At 41.2% G+C, this 23,666-nt stretch overlaps 1 protein-coding gene across 2 annotated transcripts; it reads right to left on the reverse strand.

Annotated features, from left to right (window-relative positions):
* Nucleotides 1-803: 803 nt before the first annotated feature.
* SRSF12 (serine and arginine rich splicing factor 12) lies at nucleotides 804-21,022 on the reverse strand (the record flags this gene model as incomplete). Of its 2 annotated transcripts, XM_081093942.1 has the most annotated exons (5): nucleotides 804-2,313; nucleotides 11,668-11,809; nucleotides 11,952-12,060; nucleotides 13,334-13,433; nucleotides 20,958-21,022. In XM_081093942.1, the coding sequence occupies 5 exons, from the start codon at nucleotides 21,020-21,022 to the stop codon at nucleotides 1,944-1,946; spliced, it is 786 nt and encodes a 261-aa protein (XP_080950068.1). In that variant the 3' UTR covers nucleotides 804-1,943. The 2 variants fall into 2 exon arrangements, with proteins under 2 accessions (XP_080950068.1, XP_080950067.1); XM_081093941.1 differs by lacking the exons at nucleotides 13,334-13,433; nucleotides 20,958-21,022 and adding an exon at nucleotides 12,860-12,964 and having other exon boundaries at nucleotides 11,952-12,063.
* Nucleotides 21,023-23,666: the final 2,644 nt, after the last annotated feature.

Here is a 23,666-nt window from a genome sequence, read left to right on the forward strand (position 1 = left end):
TCAGACTATCTTTTAAATTTTCAATAGTGCCACATAATTTTGAAACTAAATTTTATTACAAATGAACATGAACTTCAAAGAGCTGTAGTACTGAAGTAACTCCTGCTATGATTAGAGAAATTCTACTCAGGAAGTACAGTATACATGAATTTGTGGTACTTGCCCAAATATTACAAGTATATAAATCATTTTGTAAAGTTGTTTCTTACACATAGGATCTAAAATGCAAAGAAAAATGGAATTTGTATTCAAAACAAATAGAAGCAACACTGGCTTCTATATGCTAAACCTATAAGACAGATTTTTTTCTTAAGCACTCTAGATACAAATATTAACTGTATGGGCTGAAAACTTTTTAATTTTCAATGTAATTCAACAAGGTACACAAGTAGAACTCTATAAATATATCCCCTATAATAATCGTATTTATCACAAATACTACCAAAACCCTCTGAAAAACATAAACTACAAACACATTTTAAAGAAATTCTCATTTTTAACAACTACAAAAGCAATGAATAGCAATAAAGTTATTTGGTTTAAAAAACGAAGGGCAGTGTAATGTAAATACAAATATTGGATTGTTTTTGAGGATGCAGTCTTGAGTTTTTTAATACAACTAAACACTTCCAAAAGTAGTAAGACATACTCTATACAATTTAAAGGCTTAACCTAAAGCTCTAAAAAGAAAAAAAATTAAGCAGTAGATGAAAAGTAGGTATGTAGAAATAATGGTATAAAATATTATTTTTATACAATGGGTACCACTCTTTAAAGAGATAAGGCTTAATATGATTATTTTTGGACTATGAGTGTTGCCCACAATTTTTATAGTCTCAAACCATTCAAAATTCAGTATTCAAAAAATGTTTTGCTATTTCTGAAGTGACTGAATATAGTACAGGATGCAATTTAATGTCAACTTACCTATGCTTTTCCACCCAATAAAAATAAAACCTTTTTTAAGCTTAGAAGAGAATCTATCTTTTGAATGATTGATCTCTATATAAATTCAACTTTTAGGGATGTCAGAATTTTGTAATATGAACTAATCTCCACCGAGAATTGGCCCAAGTTTAAACAGAAGACACAAAAGAGACATAGGTGTCAAACAGTTTAAGTCTGCCCTATGCAATTATATAGTCATAATTACTTTTTACATGAAAGTGATTTAAAGTAAAAAATATTTTTGTAAAAGGTATTATTAATATTACTAATACAGTAGTCCCCCCTTATCTGTGGTTTTCCTTTCCACGGTTTCAGTTATGCATGATCAACTGTGATCTAAAAATATTAAATGGAAAATTCCAGAAATGAACAATTCCTAAGTTTTAAATTGCATGCAGTTCTGAGTACTTCATCTCATCATGTAGGCATTGTAATCTCACAAGAGTGAGGCCAGTACAATATTTTGAGAGATCACATTCACATACCTTTTATTATAGTATATAATTATGTCTATTTTATTATTGTTTATATCTTACTGCACCTAATTATAAATTAATCATGATCATAGGTATGTGTGTATAGAGGGAAACAGTCTATATAGAGTTTGGTACAATCTGTGGTTTCAAGCATCCAACAAGGAGGGTTTTGAACATACCTCCATGGAGAAGGGGGGGACTACTGTACTTATATCAAAGTAGAATTTTCTAAGTTAGTTCCATTTTACCCATTTCCTTTGAAAAGTACCCTTCTGCCACAATGTAAACAAAAATGGTCCATAAAATGGTAACATTAGACATCAAAATTTGTGGTGTGGGCCCTTAAATGGAGACCAAATCTTTATTAACTCAAAGCTAGAGAGGTTTTGTTTCTTGTACATGCCCAGAGGTAACTAATATTAACTCACATTTTCTGTAAGCCTTGAAGAATTTTTATTTAACATAATGAGAGGTTTAATAACTTAGATTAAAGACTATCTTGCACTCTTCTCTTGTTGTTCACCAACTGTTTTTATGACGATAACTCCGAGATCTGGAATGTGATCGAAAATGAGAGTGTTTTGCTGTCTGTGCTTTTGTGTCAGAATTGGTATACCCTTTAGGAGATTTACATGGGGATCTTACTATGGAGTCAGAATGTCTTCCATGTGATCTTGATTTTGTTACTGAGCTAGTCTGCTTTTGAGGTGAACTTGATTGTGATTTTCCTACTGATTTTGATCTTTTTTCTAAGGACTTGGACCTTGACCGTCCTCTAGAACCAGAATTCCGTCTTGGAGTTCTTGACTGCCTTGCTGAGGTAGACCGCCTTGGCAGTGACTTGGAGCGAGATTTAGACTGGCTATAAGAAAGTCGCCTGTGCCGAGACCTGCAAACATCCACAATGTTAGAGTATATATTTCACACAAAAGCAGTTTATAGATTAGGAAAAAACACTTGCAGGAAATTATATACTTCAGATAATATTAGTTATGTTTTTATTGGCTAAGTTAAAAGAAATAATTCTAATTTTATTATGCATGCTTTTGGTTCAAACATAACAAGTTTGTAATACTCGTTATATAGAATATATAACCAAAAGATATTTACTTTGCTACATACTAGTAATTGTTATGACATGGGTCAGTTCTGAAAAATACCCTGCATATTTAGTATGGGTTACAGAACTCCCAAGAGGTATGAAAATCTAAAGAAAAAAATGTAAAAGAGAGAGGGAAAGAAAATAATTATTTAAAGTTTATCAAATAATGCTTATAACAACAAAAATTTAGATGCAGGACTTCTGAATTCTACCATGATAAAACAGCTTATACTAGATTAATCTTCCCATAGAAATTAACTATATAAAAAAGGTAGACAAATGATGATGGAAGGAGACTTAACTTGGGGTGGTGAACAAATGATACAATATACAGAGATGTATTATAGAATAACACACCTGAAACCCATATAACTTCATTAACCAATGTCACTTCAATAAATTCAATTTTAAAAAGAGTAAAAGAGCTCCGGCCAGTGTGACTCAGTGGTTGAGCATTGACCTATGAACCAGAAGGTCATGGTTCAATTCCAGTCAGGGCACATGCCTGGGTTGTGGGCTTGATCCCCAGTAAGGGGCATGCAGGAGGCAGCTGATCAATGATTTGATCTCATCACTGATGTTGCTATCTCTCCCTCTCCCTTCCCCTCTGAAATCAATAAAAATATATTTAAAAAATAAAAAAACAAAACAAGAGAAAAAAAGTAAATAACATTTATAAAACAACTGTGGGGACTAACCCACACAAGCAGAACTTGGGGGGTTGTAAGCCATGGTTTGTTTTTGTTTTATTTTGTTTATACTTCTATTGATTTTATAAAGGAAGGGAGAGGGAGAAAGAGAGGGAAACATCAATGATGAGAGAGAATCATTGATTGGCTGCCTCCAAAACGCTCCACACAGGGGACTGAGCCCACAACCCCAGCATTTGAGCTGACTGGGAATAGAACCCTGACCTTCTGGTTCATAGGTTGTCACTCAACCCCTGAGCCAAGCCAGCTAGGTAAGCCGTGGTTCTCTTACTCAGACCCTTTTCTTAATAACAGCATTGGAAATAGAGCCCAACTAGAAAATGGTTATTTGACTAAGCTGAAGAGACAGAGGTTAAAATTCAGGGCTACCAAAGTGGCTGAGACTTGAAAGGCAAAATCCAAGAGATGAGAGAATTACAGACAAAAAACAAAGCATAAAAAACCCTAAATTCTGCTTATAAATTCTCAAGTCACTGGCCATCTTCTAAACTGTGCATGCCCAGAATGAGACTCCCAAGAGCTCAGAAAAACTGCAGCTGCACCCTATCCCAGTGATGGCGAACCTATGACACCTCTGACACGCGAACTCATTTTTTTGGTTGATTTTTCTTTGTTAAATGTCATTTAAATATATAAAATAAATATCAAAAATAGAAGTCTTTGTTTTACTATGGTTGCAAATATCAAAAAATTTCTATATCTGACTCGGCACCAGAGTTAAGTTAGGGTTTTTCAAAATGCTGACACGCCAAGCTCAGAAGGTTCGCCATCACTGCCCAGCCGGTTGGCTCAGTGGGTAGAATGCTGGCCGCGGAATGAAGGGTCTCAGGCGGATTCTGATCAGACAGGGCAGCAGGCTCAATCCCCAGCCCGGTTGGCATGTAGAGGAGGAGGCAACCAATGGTGACACCAGCATGTTTCTCTCCCCCCTTCCCCTTCCATTTGTTGTAAAAATCAATGTCCCCATATATGTTAGTTACTCTTTTACAATCGCCTCTCTTTGTTCAACCTAATTTAAAATCATGTAGGTGCTGCCACTCATTTGGTTCTTCTTTTTCTAATGAGGGCGCCTGTGTCAGGTGAACTGGGCTAAACCAATGTGGATGCTTTTATACTGTGAAACCGGGTCTGCCAATGTTCTTCTTCGGCCGCAGACCGAACGGGCAGAAGAGTTTCCCTCGGCGCACACCGCCAGCGCCCGCGCTACTGCCATTGCTGCAGAGTGTCCGGCGCAGAGGGTCTAGGCCAAAAGGGCAGAAACGGAAATAGGTGTCGCCTTCGTTCTCTAAAAAGAAGGGAGGAGCACTCGGTTTCTTAGGAAATCCAGGGTGAACGCTGCGCTCCTTTATGCCGAGAGCTGCAGACAGACCCCCATCTACACCGGGCACCCGCCCCGGAGCAGAGCGGCCGGATGGGGGGACACTCAGCCCCTGGGCCAGGCCGGCCGTGGTTCTTTGACTCAGACCATTTTCTTAATAGCAGCACTGGAGTGTCGCTGGCTCCCCGCTACACACATTCTCATCCGGTCTCACAGAAACCTAACAGGCGGGCATACCGCACCCTCTCTACAACCTGGGGAAATGGACACAGAGACAGGGTGTGGCTTAGACCCGAATGGAGCCGCGCCTCAGCTCCGGCACCACCACCAGGGGCTGCCTCGCCCTCTGCGGGCCGCGCACCTCTGCCTCCCAAACGCCCGGCCCGGCCCTGATCGCGCACCGAGGACTCTCATAACAGATCCACGCCGGGAACAGGGCCCGCCAAGGCGAGGAATTTAAAACTCCCCCCTAGCTGCGACTGTCTTCCGGCTGGTCGCCAGGCCTAAGTAGAGCGAACGTATCTGCTTCAAGTATCAGAGTGACGTAGGTGACCAGAGGCGGGGATATGTAGATGAGCACAGTGCGGTGACTGCTGGTTCGAGTGTATTAACGGAGCAAAATTTCCTCTGGATATCCAAAAGAACGTATCTTAGTCTCTGTCATATAAATAACACTGCAACTTAGAGTCGAAGGGCAAAAGAACCCTCAATATAATTAACCATGACCTTAAAGTGTGTTGAGGATGATGGTGACGTGCCAGGCAGAATCCTAACCTTATACTTACCTGGCAGGGGAGATACCATGATCACGAAGGTGGTTTCCCCAGGGCGAGGCTTACCCATTGCACTCCGGGTATGCTGACCCCTGCGATTTCCCCAAATGTGGGAAACTCGACTGCATAATTTGTGGTAGTGGGGGACTGCGTTCGCGCTCTCCCCTGGTGAGCTGGTTTCATAAAGATAGTTTTTGTTACAGATTACTTTGGTATCTTTTTTTCACATTAGATACAAAAGGGGCTGTGCAGGAGTGATTACTGCTCATGTCGGTTTATTTTAACATGTTCCCCCGGGGAGAATGCTCCAACCAACTGAGGTACCTTACTGGATTCCTATTTAAGTTTTCACTCTAATTGTGGAATGGTTGTTATGTAGAAGGAGAACTATTGAGTATAAAATGTGCGTGTAGCTGAAAAGTCCCGTGGAAACCAGGTGTTGGTGAAGACCTGAAAAACTGGAATTCCTGTGCACTGCTGGTGGGAATACAAAGTGGAATGACACCTATAGGAAATGTATGGCAGTTCCTAAAAAAAAAAAATAAAAATATAAGTATGCAGCTTTCATATGATCCAGCGATTTTACTTCTGGATATATACACAAAATAATTGAAAACGGATTTGAAGAGTTATTTGTACATTCCTGTTACAAGCTGGCAGCATTATTCACAATAGCCAAAGGTGGGGGTAAAAAGAAATAAAAATAAATGGAAAAATATCCTCAGGTGAGGATTTACCAAAAAAACAAAAACCTGCAGCTGAAAGACTGAATAACTGAGCTGAAATTTTATCAGAGACATACTGCTGGGGACAGACTGGAGTTCGAGAATCCGAAAGGTCAAGGAGTCTTAAGTAAGAGCCCAGCTTTCCAATTAAAAACCCAGAGGGCAGTATCCTACAGGTAAGGACCAGGCCCTAGGAATAAACGTGAAGCTAAATAAATCAGCCTTATCAATGCCTCAAACTAAGCCTTGAAAGGGTCAAGGTGATCTGCCAATACTCTGCCTGCTAGAAGAAAACAACTTTCTTTAGAGGATGGTAGCATCCAAAGTTTCTATAATTTTTCATTAACAATGTCCAACATCCAATACAAAATTATAAGGTATGTGAAAAATAGATTAAAATGATTAAAAACTAACAAAAAAAGGATAAATTAACTACACCCAAAATAATTTGGTATTATTGTTATTCAAACAGGAATTTTAAAAATTACTATGACTAACATGTTTTAAAAAAATAAGAGAAAAAAACAAAATAGATGAAAAAGATAGAAAATTTCAAAAGAATTTTGGAATCTATAAAAAGAAACAAATGGATATTTTAGAACTAAAAAATATATGTCTGAAGTTAAAGTCACTAAATGGATTTAACAGCAGTCTAGATACAACAAGAAATAGTGAACTGAACTGAAAAACAGATTATTAGAAAAATATTATACTGAAACACAGTAAGAGAAAAGGAATTTTATGAAATCCAGAACAGAACATAATAGATATTTAGAACGTAGTCACATGGTCAAAAGGACAAACTGAATAAGGCAGAAGTATATCTGAAGAGATAATGTCCTAAAATTTCTGAAATGAATAAAAAAGCATCAACTCACAATTTTGAAAAGCTCAATAACCCAGGTAGAATAAGTACAAAGAAAACTACACCAGGTATCTTCATATATAAAACCCTAATATGCAAATAGAACAGCGGAACAACTGAACAACCAAACAACTGGTCGCTGTGACGTGCACTGACCACCAGAGGGCACGTGCAGAACATGGCAGGCGTCAGATGCCGTGGAACGGTGGAGCAGGTGAGTGGGGCAGCCAGACCAAGGCCAGTCCCAATTGCCCCTGAGGGCTTCTCCACTTCCCCCTGCTCCTGAGGGGCAATCAGAGCTGGCAGCCACCTCTCGTACCTGCTGCCAGGGACAGCCCCACCTGTACCTGCTGACAGCACTGGCCCCACTCGCACCCACTGCTGGCACTGGCCCCAGTTGCTCCACACTGTCAGCAGGAACGGGGCCGGCGCCATCAGTGAGTGGGAGCAGTGGCAGCAGAAGTGGGGCTGCCGGCAGATGGGACTGGGGGCTGCAGTGGGAGGGGCCAAGACCCACCCCTGTGCCCCACCACAGCCTTGCAGCCCACAGTTCCTTTCAAGGTGCACAAATTCGTGCACTGGGCCCCTAGTATCACAATGAAACTGCAGAAAACAAAGCCACAGAGAAAACTATGGAAATCTGCTAAAGAATAAAAGACATTACCTTCAAAGAAGCAACATTAAGAATTCCAGCTGACTATGGATATTAGAAAAACAATGGAATGATATTTAAAAAGAAAGGGGGGGGGGGAAGTCTTTACCAACCTAGAAATCCATCCCCAGCAAAAATATACTTCAAACATTAATATGAAATGAAGATGTTTCAGACAAACAAAAGCTGAAAGAATTCATTGCCAGCAGACCTATACTATATATAAAATATACTAAAAAACATTTAAATGAAGAAAAATAACCTTAAACAAAAGCATGGAATTACAGGAAAGAATATAGAGCACTGAAAAGTATGAATATATTGATCTAGAATATATTCTGGAATAAAAGCAGTCCTTTAGAAATTATTAAATTTCATTCCTGTGGTACATAGTTCTAGAAAAAAAAAAAACAGAACACTGTCCTTGAAAAAAAATACCTAACATGGAAAAAAAAGATGCTATTTTAACATTCTTTGAGCTAGGGACTACTGCTAAATGCTAGGGATACAAGCCTGAATAAGACAGAAGTCCTTGCTCCTCAAAGAGCTCATAGTCTACTAATAGCAACAAACTAGCTTTGCCCCCACACACACATTTACTAAAGGCAAAATAAGAGACCTGTTTTTAGTCCAAAGTAATATCACATATACTGTATATATGTACAGTGCATGTTTGGTTTATATGTATTCTCTTTCACATGAACATACTCATGTAAAATCTGATCTTTGTGAAGACTTTAAGAGCTAGGTAAGATATACATTCTCTATAATATAATTTTACAGATTAAAAAAACCAAGGTCAGTGAAGTTAAGCAATGACCTTATAACTAATACAAAGCAGAACAGCATTGTCTTGCAAGAATATGTGTTCTTTCTATACCTGTTACTCCATCATGATTTGGAACAAAAGACGTTTTTTTGTTTGTTTTTCTCCAGCTAAGTTATTATACTTTACTTCAACTAGAAGATGGTTAACTAAGGCTCTAATGTATTTGGAAATAACTTATATTCTTAATGAATGAAAATGGACTTCTTTTCTTTCTTTTATAAACTAAGTCTATCTACCAAGACCACTGGATATTCAGTAGGTCAAGACAGTGCTGCTTTAGCACAATATTATATCTACTTTGAACTTTGATATATAAGACTTTCATTTTATGTGTACACTAGCCACATCACTATAAATGTATGGTAAATTATACATGTATAGTCTATATATAGTCTATACATGTATAGTATATATAATAGTTTAGAGAGATATATAAAATTCACAGTGAATGAACTGTTGAACATCACTCCCTTACACTATTCATGTCCCCTGTGAAGCCAGAAGCAATACCAATGGTATTAGTTGTGAATGTAGTTCTCTCTTCCTATTTTCCCTTTCACTTGGCTGGAAGGATTGGTGCCAGGCCACTTGGAGTGAAGACTCTCTCACCAGCTCTAGTACATATATCCTATTTTGAGCTTTTTTTTTTTTTGTCTAGGCTCTTAGGAGTTGAGGAATGGAGTCCTGACCAGTGTGCTCAGTGGATTGGAGTATCATCCTGTACACCAAAAGGTTGTGGGTTCAATACCCTGTCGGGGTGTGTATGGGACATAGCTGATGGATGTTTCTCTTTCTCTTTCTTTCTTTCTCTCTCTCTCTTCCCCATCTTTAAAATCAATAAACATATCCTCGGGTGAGAATTTTAAAAAAAAAAAAAAAAAAGAGAAAGAAATGTAGCTAGTGTAATGGAGAGACTGAATTTTAGAAAGAGCTGAAGAATGGAGGGACTAGAGTGAAAGTGAACAGCCCTGGGGGTCATCTTTGATTTGAAATTCAGTGGGCCTGTAATAGCTTAGGTATACTATATATAGTCCAGGAGAGCTAACTCTTATTTACTAGAGGATACAAGTCTAAATATTGATCATTCTTTAAGAACAGAATTCACGGCGAGGCCCTCAGTAGACAGAGAAGTACAGACGGAATTGGGACCTCCTGCTTCAGCGAGATCATGTTTCTCAGTATCACCTCAATGATCAGGGAGATCAGGTCTATACCCTGAAGAAGTTTGATCCTATTGGACAACAGACCTGCTCGGCCCATCCTGCTCGGTTTTTCCCAGACGACAAATACTCTCGACACCGAGTCACCATCAAGAAACATTTCAAGGAAGGTCCCTTAAATTTCATGTCTCTCCTGCCACCTGAGACCCCTCTGAGACTTTTCCGAAACCAAGCCTTTCAGTCTGTGAGCCTTGAGGCCTTCTTACCACCCTTGCTCTTTGGAATTGATGTCAACATTACCTTAGATCAGTGATGGCGAACCTTCTGAGCTCGGCGTGTCAGCATTTTGAAAAACCCTAACTTAACTCTGGTGCTGTGTCACATGCAGAAATTTTTTGATATTTGCAACCATAGTAAAACAAAGACTTCTATTTTTGATATTTATTTTATATATTTAAATGACATTTAACAAAGAAAAATCAACCAAAAAAATGAGTTTGCGTGTCACCTGACACACGTGTCATAGGTTCACCATCACTGCCTTAGATCATGCTTGTATGAAGCAATCATGGTAGCACCCCCCCTTAAAGAAAACAAGTTTGAGTCTACTTTTCATATTTTGACTGCCACGTTATTAAAATGATTTGAAAGAGAAAAAAAAAACAGAATTCACTTTAAAATTCTATAAAAAATTCTCTATGAAAAAATTTCAGCATTAAACTCAGATAAATAATACGAAGTTTTAAAAACTTAGGCATGCTAATACAACTTGTTATTATTTAAATAATTTCACCAAGTAATTAATTTCCATTGTGATTTACTATTATTCTAACAGAAACAAACAACTGGCTAGCAAAATAGGTAACTTGCAAATATCTTTTTCTGAAAAATTTACTATTCTTATGTCTTCCTATAATACTACCATACTTGGAATTTATTTTTAAAATCATTAACTTTTTATAAATATATTTATTTACATTAATTTTAATGTCAACCACCATCCCTTCTTATGAGCTTTTAACCACTAGCCACATCGGTGTGAGAGAAACATTCTTTAAATCACTTTAAAAATATGCTTTTACTAATTTTTAGAAGGGAGAGGACAGAGATAAGCATCGCTGTGAGAGCATAACATCGAACAGCTGCCTCCTGCACACCCTATACTGGGGATCAAGCCTATAATCCAGCATGTGCCCTGACGGAATCCAAATGGCAACCCTTTGGTGCACAGGACGACGCCCAACCAACTGAGCCACACCAGCCAGAGGAGAACTTAACATTCTTAATTGTTGGATTCATTTAGGAAATTTTTATTTAGTTAACATTCCTCATTTCTATTTGCCAAATATATATTTTTTAATATGCTGCTTTTTTCACTATGTATTATCTTTCCATTCAAAAAGTTTCGTCCCGAGAAGAAACAGAAGAAAAAAATAAAGAAAAAGCTTAATATTGGGAGGTATTCAATAAGCGTAAATTAATCTTTCTATAAAAGATGATTCTTTATAAATATTATTCTGGTGGCCTGGATTTTCTGTACACGTGTGTGTTGTTTTTTTAAAATAATATTTTATTGATTTCAGAGAGGAAGGAATAGAGAGAGAGAAACATCAATGATGAGAGAGAATCATTGATCGGCTGCCTCCTGCAGACCCCTTATTGGGGGATTGAACCCACAACCCAGGTATGTGCCCTGACCGGGAATTGAACTGTGATTTCCTGGTTCATAGGTCGATGCTCAACCACTGAGCCACACTGACCGGGCTCAAAGCTCCTTAAAAGGTTTTCCAGCCTGGGCTGATTTGGCTCAGTAGATAGAGCATCCGTCTGCAGGCCAAAGGGTCCCGGGTTCAATTCCGGTCAAGGGCACATACCTTGTTTGCAGGCTCCTCCCCAGCCTGGGCCCTGGTTGGGCACATGCAGGAGGCAACCAACCAATGTGTTTCTCTAACATCGATGTTTCTCTCTGTCTTTCCCCCTCTCTTCCACTCTCTCTAATAGATCAATGAAAAAATATCCTTGGGTGAGGATTAACAAAAACAAACAAAAAAATGTTTTCCAGAAAAAGTAGAAAATTAAGTTTTCAATACTCTTGTATTCGATACTCACTCTTTAAGGCTATCAGACCGCCTCCTATTTCTTCCCCATGAAGAACTTCTACTTCGAGTTCTCCGTTGGCTGGGGCTTCTTGACCGCCTATGGTCACTTGGAGAACAAGGGTGACGTTCTTTTGATTTCATTTGGCCTGGTGCTAGATAGAATATGAAGTGCAAGACCTCAGTCACAACTGCTCAAATCGTGTTATTTTCTAAAAGAATTTTAAACTAAAAAATCTGTCATTGCTAAAATTCATTCTGCTGAATAAACAAGATCTAACATTTAGTCACACTTACTTTTGCGGTCACCTTGTGCAAACTGTATTTCAATTTGACGGCCACATACCCATTTTCTATTGAGGTTATAAAGAGCATCTTCAGCATCTCGAACATCTTCAAATATGACTAGCTGTTAAGGACACTTTGAATGTCAGATATCAAGTAAAAATGTTATTTTAAAAGAATTATTTAGGTGACAGAAAATTAATAGAGAAAACAAGTTCAAGTTATTAAGCTCACATCTACAATATAATATGAATAATCAAAAAAATTTTTACTTTCGTTATGAAAACAAATGCTCATTATGATTTAAAAGAGTGAATCTAAAAATAAAAAATGTGCAACTATATTTTAAATGTATACATTAGTATAAATGTATAATTTATGCTGTATAAATGTATAATTTCAAACATGTAATGAGAACAAAATACTAGTAAGTCCAACACTGCCCTTCTCTCAGGTAAAAAATTCATCAGGTTTTTCACTAAAAGAAATCAGCATGCAGAAGCCTGTATTCTGAATTTAAATTACTCTTTTCAGCAAAAAGCTTTTTAATTATGATATTTTGGAGCAATTACTTACAAACAAAATGCACACACATAACTGAGCTAAAACACATTTTCAAAACTGATTTAGTTCTTTAAAAATGGTATTTACCTTTGAACCTACTGCTTTAAAATACCTTTATACTTTTATTACTTGGGGTATAAAAACATAGAAGTAATCTGTAAACATATGGAATTACATATATTGGTTTGTAATAACCCACTAAACTCCCTTATCTATGTAAATTATATATTAAACCTAACTAAAATAGAAATAAGCTATATAAAATGAAGAGCTGTATTTTAGGAGGTTTAAATTTTTTTTAATAGAAAACAGAAAAAGCCAAGAAATGCAATACAATATGAGACTTTGGCAATTACCTCAATGTCACTTGATCTTGAACCTTGACCTTTACTCTTTAAGGCTTGCAAGATGGACTTTATAAGAGACGAAGAAACCAACAAAATCAGACTTGGCTTTGACTCTGGAACTCTGAGTAAATGTAGGAAAGCCGAAGTCTCGACCTGGTGTTGGCTTTGTCTTTTGCTTGATAAAGACTTCCCTCTTCCAGGTCTTTATCTGGGTCCCCCTCCCTCTTTACTCCTTGGTGCTTGAACTTTAGGTGCCTTTTGTCTTGCCTGCTTGGTTTATGCTTGGATTCTAGCTAACAGGTTGGTTCAAACTGGGGGGCTCTTGCCAGCTACAGTGGGCTGCTTTAGATTTTCTGAGATAAAGAAATAAACACATTTAATTAGGCAATATTAATCTCATAACATATGCTCCTGAATACATATATGTAATTTGCACATGTATGTAGTATATTCAAATGCAGAGTAAAATAAAGGATATTGAACATAAGCAAATCCTCTTGGGCGGCGGGTGTAGAAGTCAAGTGGAATGTAAACGTCTACTATAGGGCCATACCGACCAAACTCACGACGCAAGTCCTCAGGCCTGAATTGTTTTAGAAATAAGGCAAAGAAATATGAGTAGCTGGATTAAAATATCATGCCTACAGAAATCCAGTTGAAACCCTCAAAAGAAAGTACATTCTCTGTACTAGCATTACCTAAAATTATCTCTCAGAAGACTCACCCAGGGTTCACAAATGAAAGAGGGAAAAAAAGAAGAAAAATTCTCAGGCCTCACTTTCAGAGATTCTGGTTCAAGAAGTCTGGATTAGAGGCTGGAAATCTATATTTTTACAAGCACTCCAGGTGGCTGTCATGGCTACTTAGGTTGGGGAAACAATGACCCACATCCACCCCAAAGTTATTCCTTTTACAAGATTTTTCAATGGTCATATAAACAGCCCTAACTATTAACTATTTCATTAGGAACACACTCATTAGCTTCATTAGAATTACATGTTTATGTTAGGTTGTTTTCAGAGCACAAGAATTAAAATTTAAAGCAGTCCTAAAATCTCTCAGCCACTGAACAGTGGTTGAACATCAACCTATGAACCAGGAGGTCACAGTTCAATTCCCAGTCAGGGCACATGCCCGGGTTGCAGGCTTGATCCCCAATATGGGGCGTGCAGGAGGCAGCCGATCAATGACTCTCTTTCATTGATATTTCTCTCTCTCTCTCCCTCTCACTTCCTTCCTGAAATCAATCAAAATATATATTTGAATAAGTCCTAAAGTCACTTCTCAGGTTTTGAAGAAAAATGGGTATTTTACATTAAGCATAAAGCAAAATAACTACTATGGTCTCAAATTTGACAAATATTTTTGAGCCTCCTATATGCCTTTTACTGTGCCAGATATTAAAGAGGGGAGACCCAAGAAATACATAGTTTATTTGTCTTCATAGAGCTACAATTTAACTGAAGAGACAAAATACTTAGCATTGATATCTGACAGTTATGGTGCATTTATATGCTAGCTTCTGCTTGCCCTAACACCACTAATTCTCACAACTCCATGGTTGTTTACAGATGAGGGCACAGACAGATTAACTCACTATGGTCACTGAGCCAGCGAGTGACAGAACTGGAATCAAACTCCCAGTCTGACACTAGTCTGGGTTCTTTTTATTTATTTATTTATTTATTTATTTATTCATTTATTTATTTATTTATTTATATTCATTGACTGATTTGAGAAAGAAAGAAACATTGATTTGTCATTACACTATTTGTGCATTCACTGGTTAATTCTTGTATGTGCCTTGACCAGGGATTGAACCTGTAACCTTCACATATCAGGACAACACTCTAACTGAGCTAACCAATACTGTGTATTTCCTCATGGAAACCTTAAGAAATTCAGCATCAAGCTATGGGCACAAAACATGGCTTTTATTTTTTAAAAATATATTTTTATTGAGTTCAGAGAGGACGGGAAAGGGATAAAGAGAAACATCAATGATGACCCCAATACAACACTGTTCCTATAGTAACAGCAGAAAGAAGCAGCTGTGAGGAGCTCACAGTGAGGATCTGAGCTATGTGCAGGAACTCCTATTAATTGAGATTTTTCATTCTTTTTTTTATCAGAGCGCAGATAGGTCTTATTTCAGGAAACGTAAAACAGTCATTTACAAAAATCAATCTGTATCCTAAGCATTTTAATAAAAAGTTAAAACAAACAAAAATAATTTTTTTTAAAAAAAGAAACATCAATGATGAGAAAGTCATCGATTGGCTGCCTCCTGCATGCCCCTCACTGGGGATCGAGCCCGCAACCCCAGCATGCATCCTGGCCAGGAGATGAACCAACAAACTCTTGGTGAATGGGTCAACCCTCAACTACTGGCCACAGCTGGACCCTTTATAGTTTTATCTTTTACACTTCAACTGATAATCCAGTTCAAATTGTGATGTGAACTAGAAGTTACAGTTAATTTTTTCCCTATATGGATATCCAGTTATTATGGCATCATTTGTTTAAAAGACTCCTTTCTCCACTAAATTGTTTTGATGCCTTTGTCAAAATCAATTGACTCTGTAAGTGTGGATTATTTATGGACTCTCTATTCCGTTCTATTGATCTACTTGTATGTCCTTAGGCCAGTATCACACTTTCTTGATTACTGTATCACTTAGTAAGTCTTTTAAGTCTTTAAGTCAGTAGTATAAGTCTTCCAGTTTCAGTAAGATTTTTCAAGACTCTGGCTATTCTAGATCCTTACACTTTTAGAATTAACTTGTTAGCTTCTATATTTTAAAAAGCCTGTGATCAGGAATGTTTTGAATCTATAATATAATCAGTTTGGGAGAAAAATTAAAAACTCAGTATTTTGTCTTTTAATCCAAGAACATGGTATATCTATCAATTTATGTTGGTCTTTTTATTTATTTTATTTGATTTTTTAGAAAGAGAAAATATCAATTTGTTGTTCCACTCATTTGTGCATTCACCTACAACCTTGGTATACTGGGAGGATGCTCTAACCAACTGAACTATCCAGCCAGCACTTATGTTGGTCTTTTTAATTTCTCTTGGCAATATGTTGTTGTTTTCAGTGTAAAATCCTCACCGGATATTTTTTCCATTGATTTTTTTTTTTTTTTTTTTTTTTTTTAGAGAGAGTGGATGGGAGGAATAGTAGGGGAGAGGGAGAGAGAGGGAGAAAGAGATTGAGGGAGAGAGAGATTGCTGTGAGACACATATTGATTAGTTGCCTCCTATACACACCCTGAAAGGGGCCAGGGATCGAATCTGCAACCCAGGTATGTGCCCTTGACTGGAAATTGAACCTGGGACCCTTTGATACATGGGCCGGCACTCTAGTCTAACCCCTGAGTAACTATGGCCAGGGCTAATTTGCTTTTTTAATTTGCCTCATAGAGGGGTTTTGAACTCGATTCCCTATGTGCCCGACAGGGGGTGAATATCCAACCTAGGCATGTGCCCTAATGGGGAATCGAACCAGTAATCTTTCGGTGTACTGGATAATGTGCCAACCAACTGAGCCAGCCAGCCAGGGCTTATTAGTTGATTCTTGTGTGTGCACTGACGGGATGGATCCCACAAGTGGGCATATGGAGATGATCCTCTAACCTGCACTATTCAGCCAGGGCTAAGTGCAAAGTTTTAACATTTTGCTTTGTTGTTCTTAAAATGGTTTGTTGTTGTTATTCTTAAGTATGTTTTTGACATTAACATAAATGGAATTTAAAAATATTTTACTATTTTCAATTATTCGTTGTTAATATATAGAAATAGAATTTTATTAAGTTTACCTTGTATCCTGATATGTTATTAAAACTGATTATTAGTTACCATAGTTTTATGTAAACAAACATGTCATCTAAGAATAGGGACAGGTTTTACTTCTACCTTTATAATTTTTATGTCTTTCATTTATTTTTCTTGCCTTGCTGCACTGGTTAGGATCTGCAATAAAATGCTGAATGGAGGTTGTGAGCATGGGCATCCTTGTCTTGATCTGATATTAGGGAGAAAGCATTCAATTTTTACCACTAAGTATGGTATTAGCTGTAACTTTTTCATAGGCTGAGGAAGTCCCCATTTATTTCTAGTTTGCTGATACTTGTTGAATTCATGAAATCTTGTTGAATTCTAATGCTTTTTTTACATCACCATCAATGTTAACATCAATATAGTCTCATATACACTGTAACCAAAGAATATTACTAAGTATGTCCAAGAGAAGTACTGATCATTCCTCCCCAGCCTAACATGATATTATACATCAAAATGGTAATGTTATATTTGGGATTTGACATTACTTTGTTCCATTAGAAAACTGTATTGGAGATTTTTGTAAAATTACTCTTCTACACAATAAGAAAGCAAAGATATTAAAATTAATATTCTGCCCTAACCGGTTTGGCTCAGTGGATAGAGTGTCAGCCTGCGGACTGAAGGGTCCCATGTTCGATTCCGGTCAAGGGCATGTACCTTGGTTGCGGGAACATCCCTGGTGGGTGGTGTGCAGGAGGCAGCTGATGGATGTTTCTCTCTCATCAGTGTTTCTAACTCTCTATCCCTCTCCCTTCCTCTCTGAAAAAAATCAATAAAATATATATTTTTAAAAAAATTAATATTCTTCCTGATCCACCTCTTGTTTTACTAGTGAAAAGAAATTTAACAAAATTTTAAAGTATATATATATATTTTTTATAATATATAAAATATAAAAAGAAAAAAAGCTCTACTTTCAGAGCAAACTTTAAAATATAAATATGTAAAGCTTTTATTTTCTTTTTATATTTTTATTGATCAGAGAGGAAGGAAGAGGGAGAGAGAGATAGAAACATCCACGATGAGAGAGAATCATTGATTGGCTGTCTCCTGCACACCCCACATTGGGGATCAAGCCTGCAAACCAGGTATGTGCCCTGACTGGGAGTTGAACCGTGACCTCCTGGTTCATAGCTCGACGCTCAACCACTGAGCCATGCCAGCCGAGTGTAAAATATATTTTTAAGTCTTCCTTTAGTTCTTATGTTCAACTGCATTCCTAACAAATTTTATACTAACCCATAGTGACTCGTAATGTCTTGTCCATTATCACACATATTAAAATGGCCACTTCAAAGAAACATTTTAAATAAATTTTGGCTTTGTTATAAACACTTTTTAAAAAAAATATATTTTATTGATTTTTTACAGAGAGGAAGGGAGAGGGATAGAGAGTTAGAAACATCGATGAGAGAGAAACATCCATCAGCTGCCTCCTGCACACCCCCCACTGGGGATGTGCCCACAGCCAAGGTACATGCCCTTGACCGGAATCGAACCTGGGACCCTTGAGTCCTCAGGTCGCCGCTCTATCCACTGAGCCAAACCAGTTAGGGCTGTTATAAACACTTTTACTAAAGAAAATTTGAAAACAGGAAAGAGAAAAACCACTCAAATAGATTTCTTTCCAAGCTCATTTTTCATATGTAGTTTCTCCTTTCCTCATTTTTAGGTAATTGAAATCATACAGTATATATTTTATAACCTGTTTGTTTTGTTTTCACATTTATCCCAATGATTTTCTTTATAAGCATCCTAAATGTCAAAGCTAATTTTAATGTCTAGGTGTCATACTGCTAGTTAATTTACACTATATGCCACTTTGTACAAAAAAGTATAGGTTACATGTGTAGTATAGGTTACATGTGTGATTCTACTTTCATAACACTACTCAGCAGCTGTGCAATCTTAGGCAAGATACTTAATCTCTCTAAGCCTAAATTTCTTATCTGTAAAATGGAATTATTAAGAAACATATATTATAGATTTATTGTGAAAATTTAATTAATAGGGGTAGTGTTTAGTATAGCATCAGGGACATAGTGAGTACTCAAAAATGTTAACAATTATTTTTTTTTTTAATATATTTTATTGATTTTTCACAGAGAGGAAGGGAGAGAGATAGAGAGAGTTAGAAACATCGATGAGAGAGAAACATCGATCAGCTGCCTCTTGCACATCCCCCATTGGGGATGTGCCCGCAACCCAGGTACATGCCCTTGACCGGAATCGAACCTGGGACCCCTCAGTCCGCAGGCCGACGCTCTATCCACTGAGCCAAACCGGTTTCGGCAACAATTATTATTTCATTAATACAATCCTCCTAGATTTTGATTGTCCCCCAGTAGCAGAGTTAAGAAGTGGTGAAAAATGGAAGAGAAAATCAATAAACCTCAATTATCAGTCTTGATTACTCAGAGGTGGATTATCTAGATTAGAGGTCATGTGACACCTGCAGATCAGGTGTCACCTGTGACATGCATTTTATTTGGCCTGCACAATGTTTAAACAGAAAAAAACCAAAAACAACCAAAAAAAACCACAACAACACCCCGTTGAAACATGAAACTGCCAATATTTTACATCTTTTATTTTTTAAATTTTTATAAGGTGTTTCTGCCAAACTGAAGACAACTGCCAGGAGGCAAGATGTCAAATGCAGTATTTCACAGCTTTTAAATCTACAATTGGAATTTCATATGCTTTAACTTAAAAAATGCTACCCCTTTGAAACAGAGCATTTACACAAAATACTAGTTTCTGACTTGTTTTGAAAATCAGGAAGATATGGCAACAAGTCTATATGTCTACATGCTAGTTATCAGCTGGAGCTGAGTAGCAGCTGCTGTCCCCAGGAGATGGCACATCTTGTTTTCCATTTGCTACAGTCCATACCACCCACTGTGTCTTATAACCTGACAACCTCACTCATTCCTGTTACCCTGGATGGCCCCTGTGGCCATTAGAATTGGAAACCGCTCAATTCTGCAGACACACACTCTGGGGAGACACGATGTATTCAATGGATCTGTTTGTGGAATTTTTTTTTTTTTTTACCTTACCCAAATTACAAATTTTGCTTGTTTTCTATGTAATGACTTGATAAACGGGTTGAGAGAAGAACTGTAAGCACACGCATCTTTTAGAGGTCAATTAAGGTATATTAACTCCCTGTCTACAGTTGTGACATATATAAAAGTAGGGCCCTAACCAGTTTGGCTCAGTGGATAGAGCCTCGGCCTGCGGACTGAAGGGTCCCAGGTTCGATTCCAGAGAGTGCAGGAGGCAGCTGATCGATGTTTCTCTATCATCCATGTTTCTAACTCTATCCCTCTCCCTTCCTCTCTGTAAAAAAAATCAATCAAATATATTTTTTAAAAAATAAAAGTAGGGATCAAATTAAAAAATACTTAACAGTTACCCCTCAGAGGTAAATTGTGATTCCAAGAGCTGGCTCTGGAGTCGGGGACTCCAATACATTTTATTTGTATCCGGGAAGCGCCGGGTAAGGCATTTGAACTCTGGGCTCAGCTCTCCCTCCGTGCAGCCAGGTGACACCGCATCTCTCCGGAGGCCGGGCAGGAAGGCCGGGTTGGGGGCAAATTCAGCCCCGCTCCCGCCCCTCGCCGTCCCCCTGCGCTGTGAAGGGGGAAGGGCTGTGGGAAGAAGTGACTTGCTGAGGCCTCTGTCTGGGCACAACGTGGACAGGATTCTCCAGGGGGGCTGAGGGGGTGGTGGGTAGACCGAGAACATGCAAAACCGACCGGCGGAGCCCATGCCAATCATTAACAGCGGGTGTTGGCCCCGTATTCAGAACTTTAAAGAAAACCACAGAACCTCATCACTGAGGCTACCCTCTGCGTACTGTGCAAAACGAGCAACAGAGGCAGTTTAACCTGCACACCTGTCCGGAGGCCGCCGCGGGCGGGAAAGCCGAGGCCGCGGTGCGCGCTCCGGGCCGTGCGTCCGCCCAGCCGGGGCCTCCGCGGCCAGGAGGCGGCACGCGCGGCTGGATCCGGGCGCGGCCACAAAGCGCCGGAGGCGGGAGGCGGGAGGCCCCCGGCGGCCGGGAGGGGGCGGCCCGCGCCCCGCGCTACCCCGGGAGGGATGGGCACCCGCCGGGCGGCGCCGCGCAGCGCAGGGTTCCCTCCGCCCGGGCAGGGCGCCCTCGCGGGGAGCGCGGGGCAGACCCGGCGGGTCCCCGAGATGCGGCCGTGACCCCGCCTCTCCCCCGCGCCCCAACCTGCGGCCCCGCGCTCACCTGGTGGCGTCCGCGACGTTCCTGACGAACAGGGAGGTGTTGGGGGGCCTCGTGTAGCGAGACATGTCCGCGTCCTGCGTTCCCTCCGGGCCTGCCCGCGGCCACGTCTCGCAGCCGCCGCCGCAGCTCCGCCGGCCCCCGCGCGACCCCCTCCCCGCGGCCTCGGCCCCGCCGCGCGCAGCCGCAGAGGCGGGCGTGGGGGGAGGGGGTGCACGGCGCGAGCCGGTCCGAACGGACCGCGGGTGGGGCCGGCCTGGAGCCTGGAGCGGGGGAGCCTGGAGGGGCGGCGCTGCTGGCCCTGCACCGCGGGATGCGGAGTGGGGGGCACCGGGTCGGGAGTGCGAGGGGATCTAAGGCGGGGCGGGAGTCGGGGTCCGCGGGAATGCTGGAGGGGGCGGTGCGGGAGTCGGGGTCCGCGGGGATGCTGGAGGGGGCGGTGCTGGAGGCCGGGTCTGGGGGAGGGGTGGGGGGGAGTCGGGGTCCGCGGGGAGGCTGGAGGGGGCGGTGCGGGGTCCCAGGATTCAGGGGCATCTGAGAACAGGGCGGCGTGGGAGACCGGGAGGAGTGGGCCTGGTCAGGCGGCTGCCCTGTGTCCGGGACGATGGTTTCCGGGGAGGGGTCTGCGTGGGGCAGTGGGTGTCGGAGGGTGCAGGAGGGGGAGGCCAGTGGTCCTGGGTGCTGAGGCGGGTGGCCTGGGGCTGGAGAGCATGGGGTGGGGAGGGGAAAGGTGAAGGAGCGGGACCGCCACAGCCCCAGGGCACTGGGGCCTTCCGTCCCCTCCCCTCCCCCAGCCCCTCATTCTCAGCCCTGGACCCTGATTCTCCTGCGTCCTTGTCCCTTCAGTCTTGCGCCTTATTAGGCTTTCATCTGTGAGGGGTGTGTGTGTGTGTGTGTGTGTGTGTGTGTGTGTGTGTGTGTGTTTTGGATCTTCATCCAGGAGTCCCCCCTTATGTGGGGAGGATATTTCCAAGACCCCAGCGGATGCATGGAACCTGGGATAGCACCAAGCCCTATGTGTACTGTTTTTTCTTATATATTTACTAGGGGCCCGGTGCACGAAATTCGTGCACTGGGTGTGTGTGGGGGGGGGGGGGAGAGTGTCCCTCAGCCCAGCCTGCCCCCTCTCACATACTGGGAGCCCTCAGGCGTTGACCCCCATCACCCTCCGATCTCCTGATCGGCCCCTTGCCCAGGCCTGACGCCTCCGCCAGAGGTGTCAGGCTTTGACAGAGGACCCCCATCTCCCCCCGATCACTGGCTCTGGCTCCCGCCCAGGCCTGAGGCCTCTGGCCCAGGAATCATGCCTGGGCAGGGGACCCCCATCTCCCTCTGATCGCTTGCTCCACCCCCCGCCCAAGCCTGACGCCTCTGACCCAGGCTTCAGGCCTGGGCAAGGGGACCATCATATCCCCCCAATCCCCGGCTCCGCCCCCCACCCAGGCCTGATGCCTCGGCCAGAGGAGTTGACCCTCATCACCCTCCAATCACCAATCACCGGATCGGCCCCTTGACCAGGCCTGAGGCCTCCGGCAGAGGTGTCAGGCCTGGGCAGGGGACCCCCAGCTCCCCGCGGTTGCAGGCTCCGCCCCTGCCCAGGCCTAACACCTCTGGCCTAGGCGTCCGGCCCGGGCAGCGGGGACCTGCAGTGGCAGCGGGGGGCGCCGCGATCGTGGGCTTCGCTTTAGGCCCAGGCAAGGGACCCCTAGTTCCTGGGACTGCCAGCTTCGACCGTGCCCAGCTCCCATCGCTGGCTCCACCCCTACTTCCTGCTATCACTGGCCAGGGCCGCAAAGGCGCCTGATTCTCCGATCATGGCTGGGGGGCAGGGCAAAGGCGGCCCCAGGGCCGCCTTTGCCCTGCCCCCCAGCTCTTAGCTCCCCCCTGGGTTTCTGATCACTGTCAGTGGCAGGGGGCTTCTTCCTGCTTTCCCTTTCGCCTCCCTGCATTGTGCCTACATATGCAAATCAGCCGCCATCTTGTTGGCAGTTAACTGCCAATCTTAGTTGGCAGTTAACTGCCAATCTTAGTTGGCAGTTAATTTGCATATAGCCCTGATTAGCCAATGAAAATGGTATCGCCGTACACCAATTACCATTTTTCTCTTTTATTAGTGTAGATATCTTTGATAAAGTTTAATTTAAAAGTTAGGCGGGCACAGTGAGAGATGTACAACAATCTATATATATAAAAGGCTAAGTGACCGTTTGACTAAGCGACCGGCAGGTACGTATGATGCGCACTGGCAATTTACAAATAAATGTTGACTCCCAGACGTGCAATACATATAAAGCTCTCACTGCTGCCAGTTGCACTGTTTCGATCTGTCATTATTGATCGTGAATTTGGTTGTTCTTGTTGACATTCTAAAGCTGAAAGAAAGCAGCATCTTCAACAATATGTCTGAAGACCAACTATTGGCACAACTGTCCCCATCTAACACTGGCCTGCCATTTAAATTAATTCAAAGACAGTTTCCCGTGATGCCAGCATTAGCGATGACTATGAATAAATCACAAGGACCAACTCTTGACAGAGTAAAAATATTCCTACCTGAACCTGTTTTCGGACATGGTCAGTTATTTGTTGCTTTCTCTCAAGTCTGAAGAATGTGTGATGTTAAAGTTGTAAATACTTCATCACAAGGGAAATTAGTCAAGCACTCTGAAAGGGTTTTTACTCTTAATGTGATATACAGGGAGATATTAGAAT

This window comes from Myotis nattereri, assembly GCF_964212035.1.
Source record: "Myotis nattereri genome assembly, chromosome: 6".
Classification (NCBI taxonomy): Eukaryota; Metazoa; Chordata; class Mammalia; order Chiroptera; family Vespertilionidae; genus Myotis; species Myotis nattereri.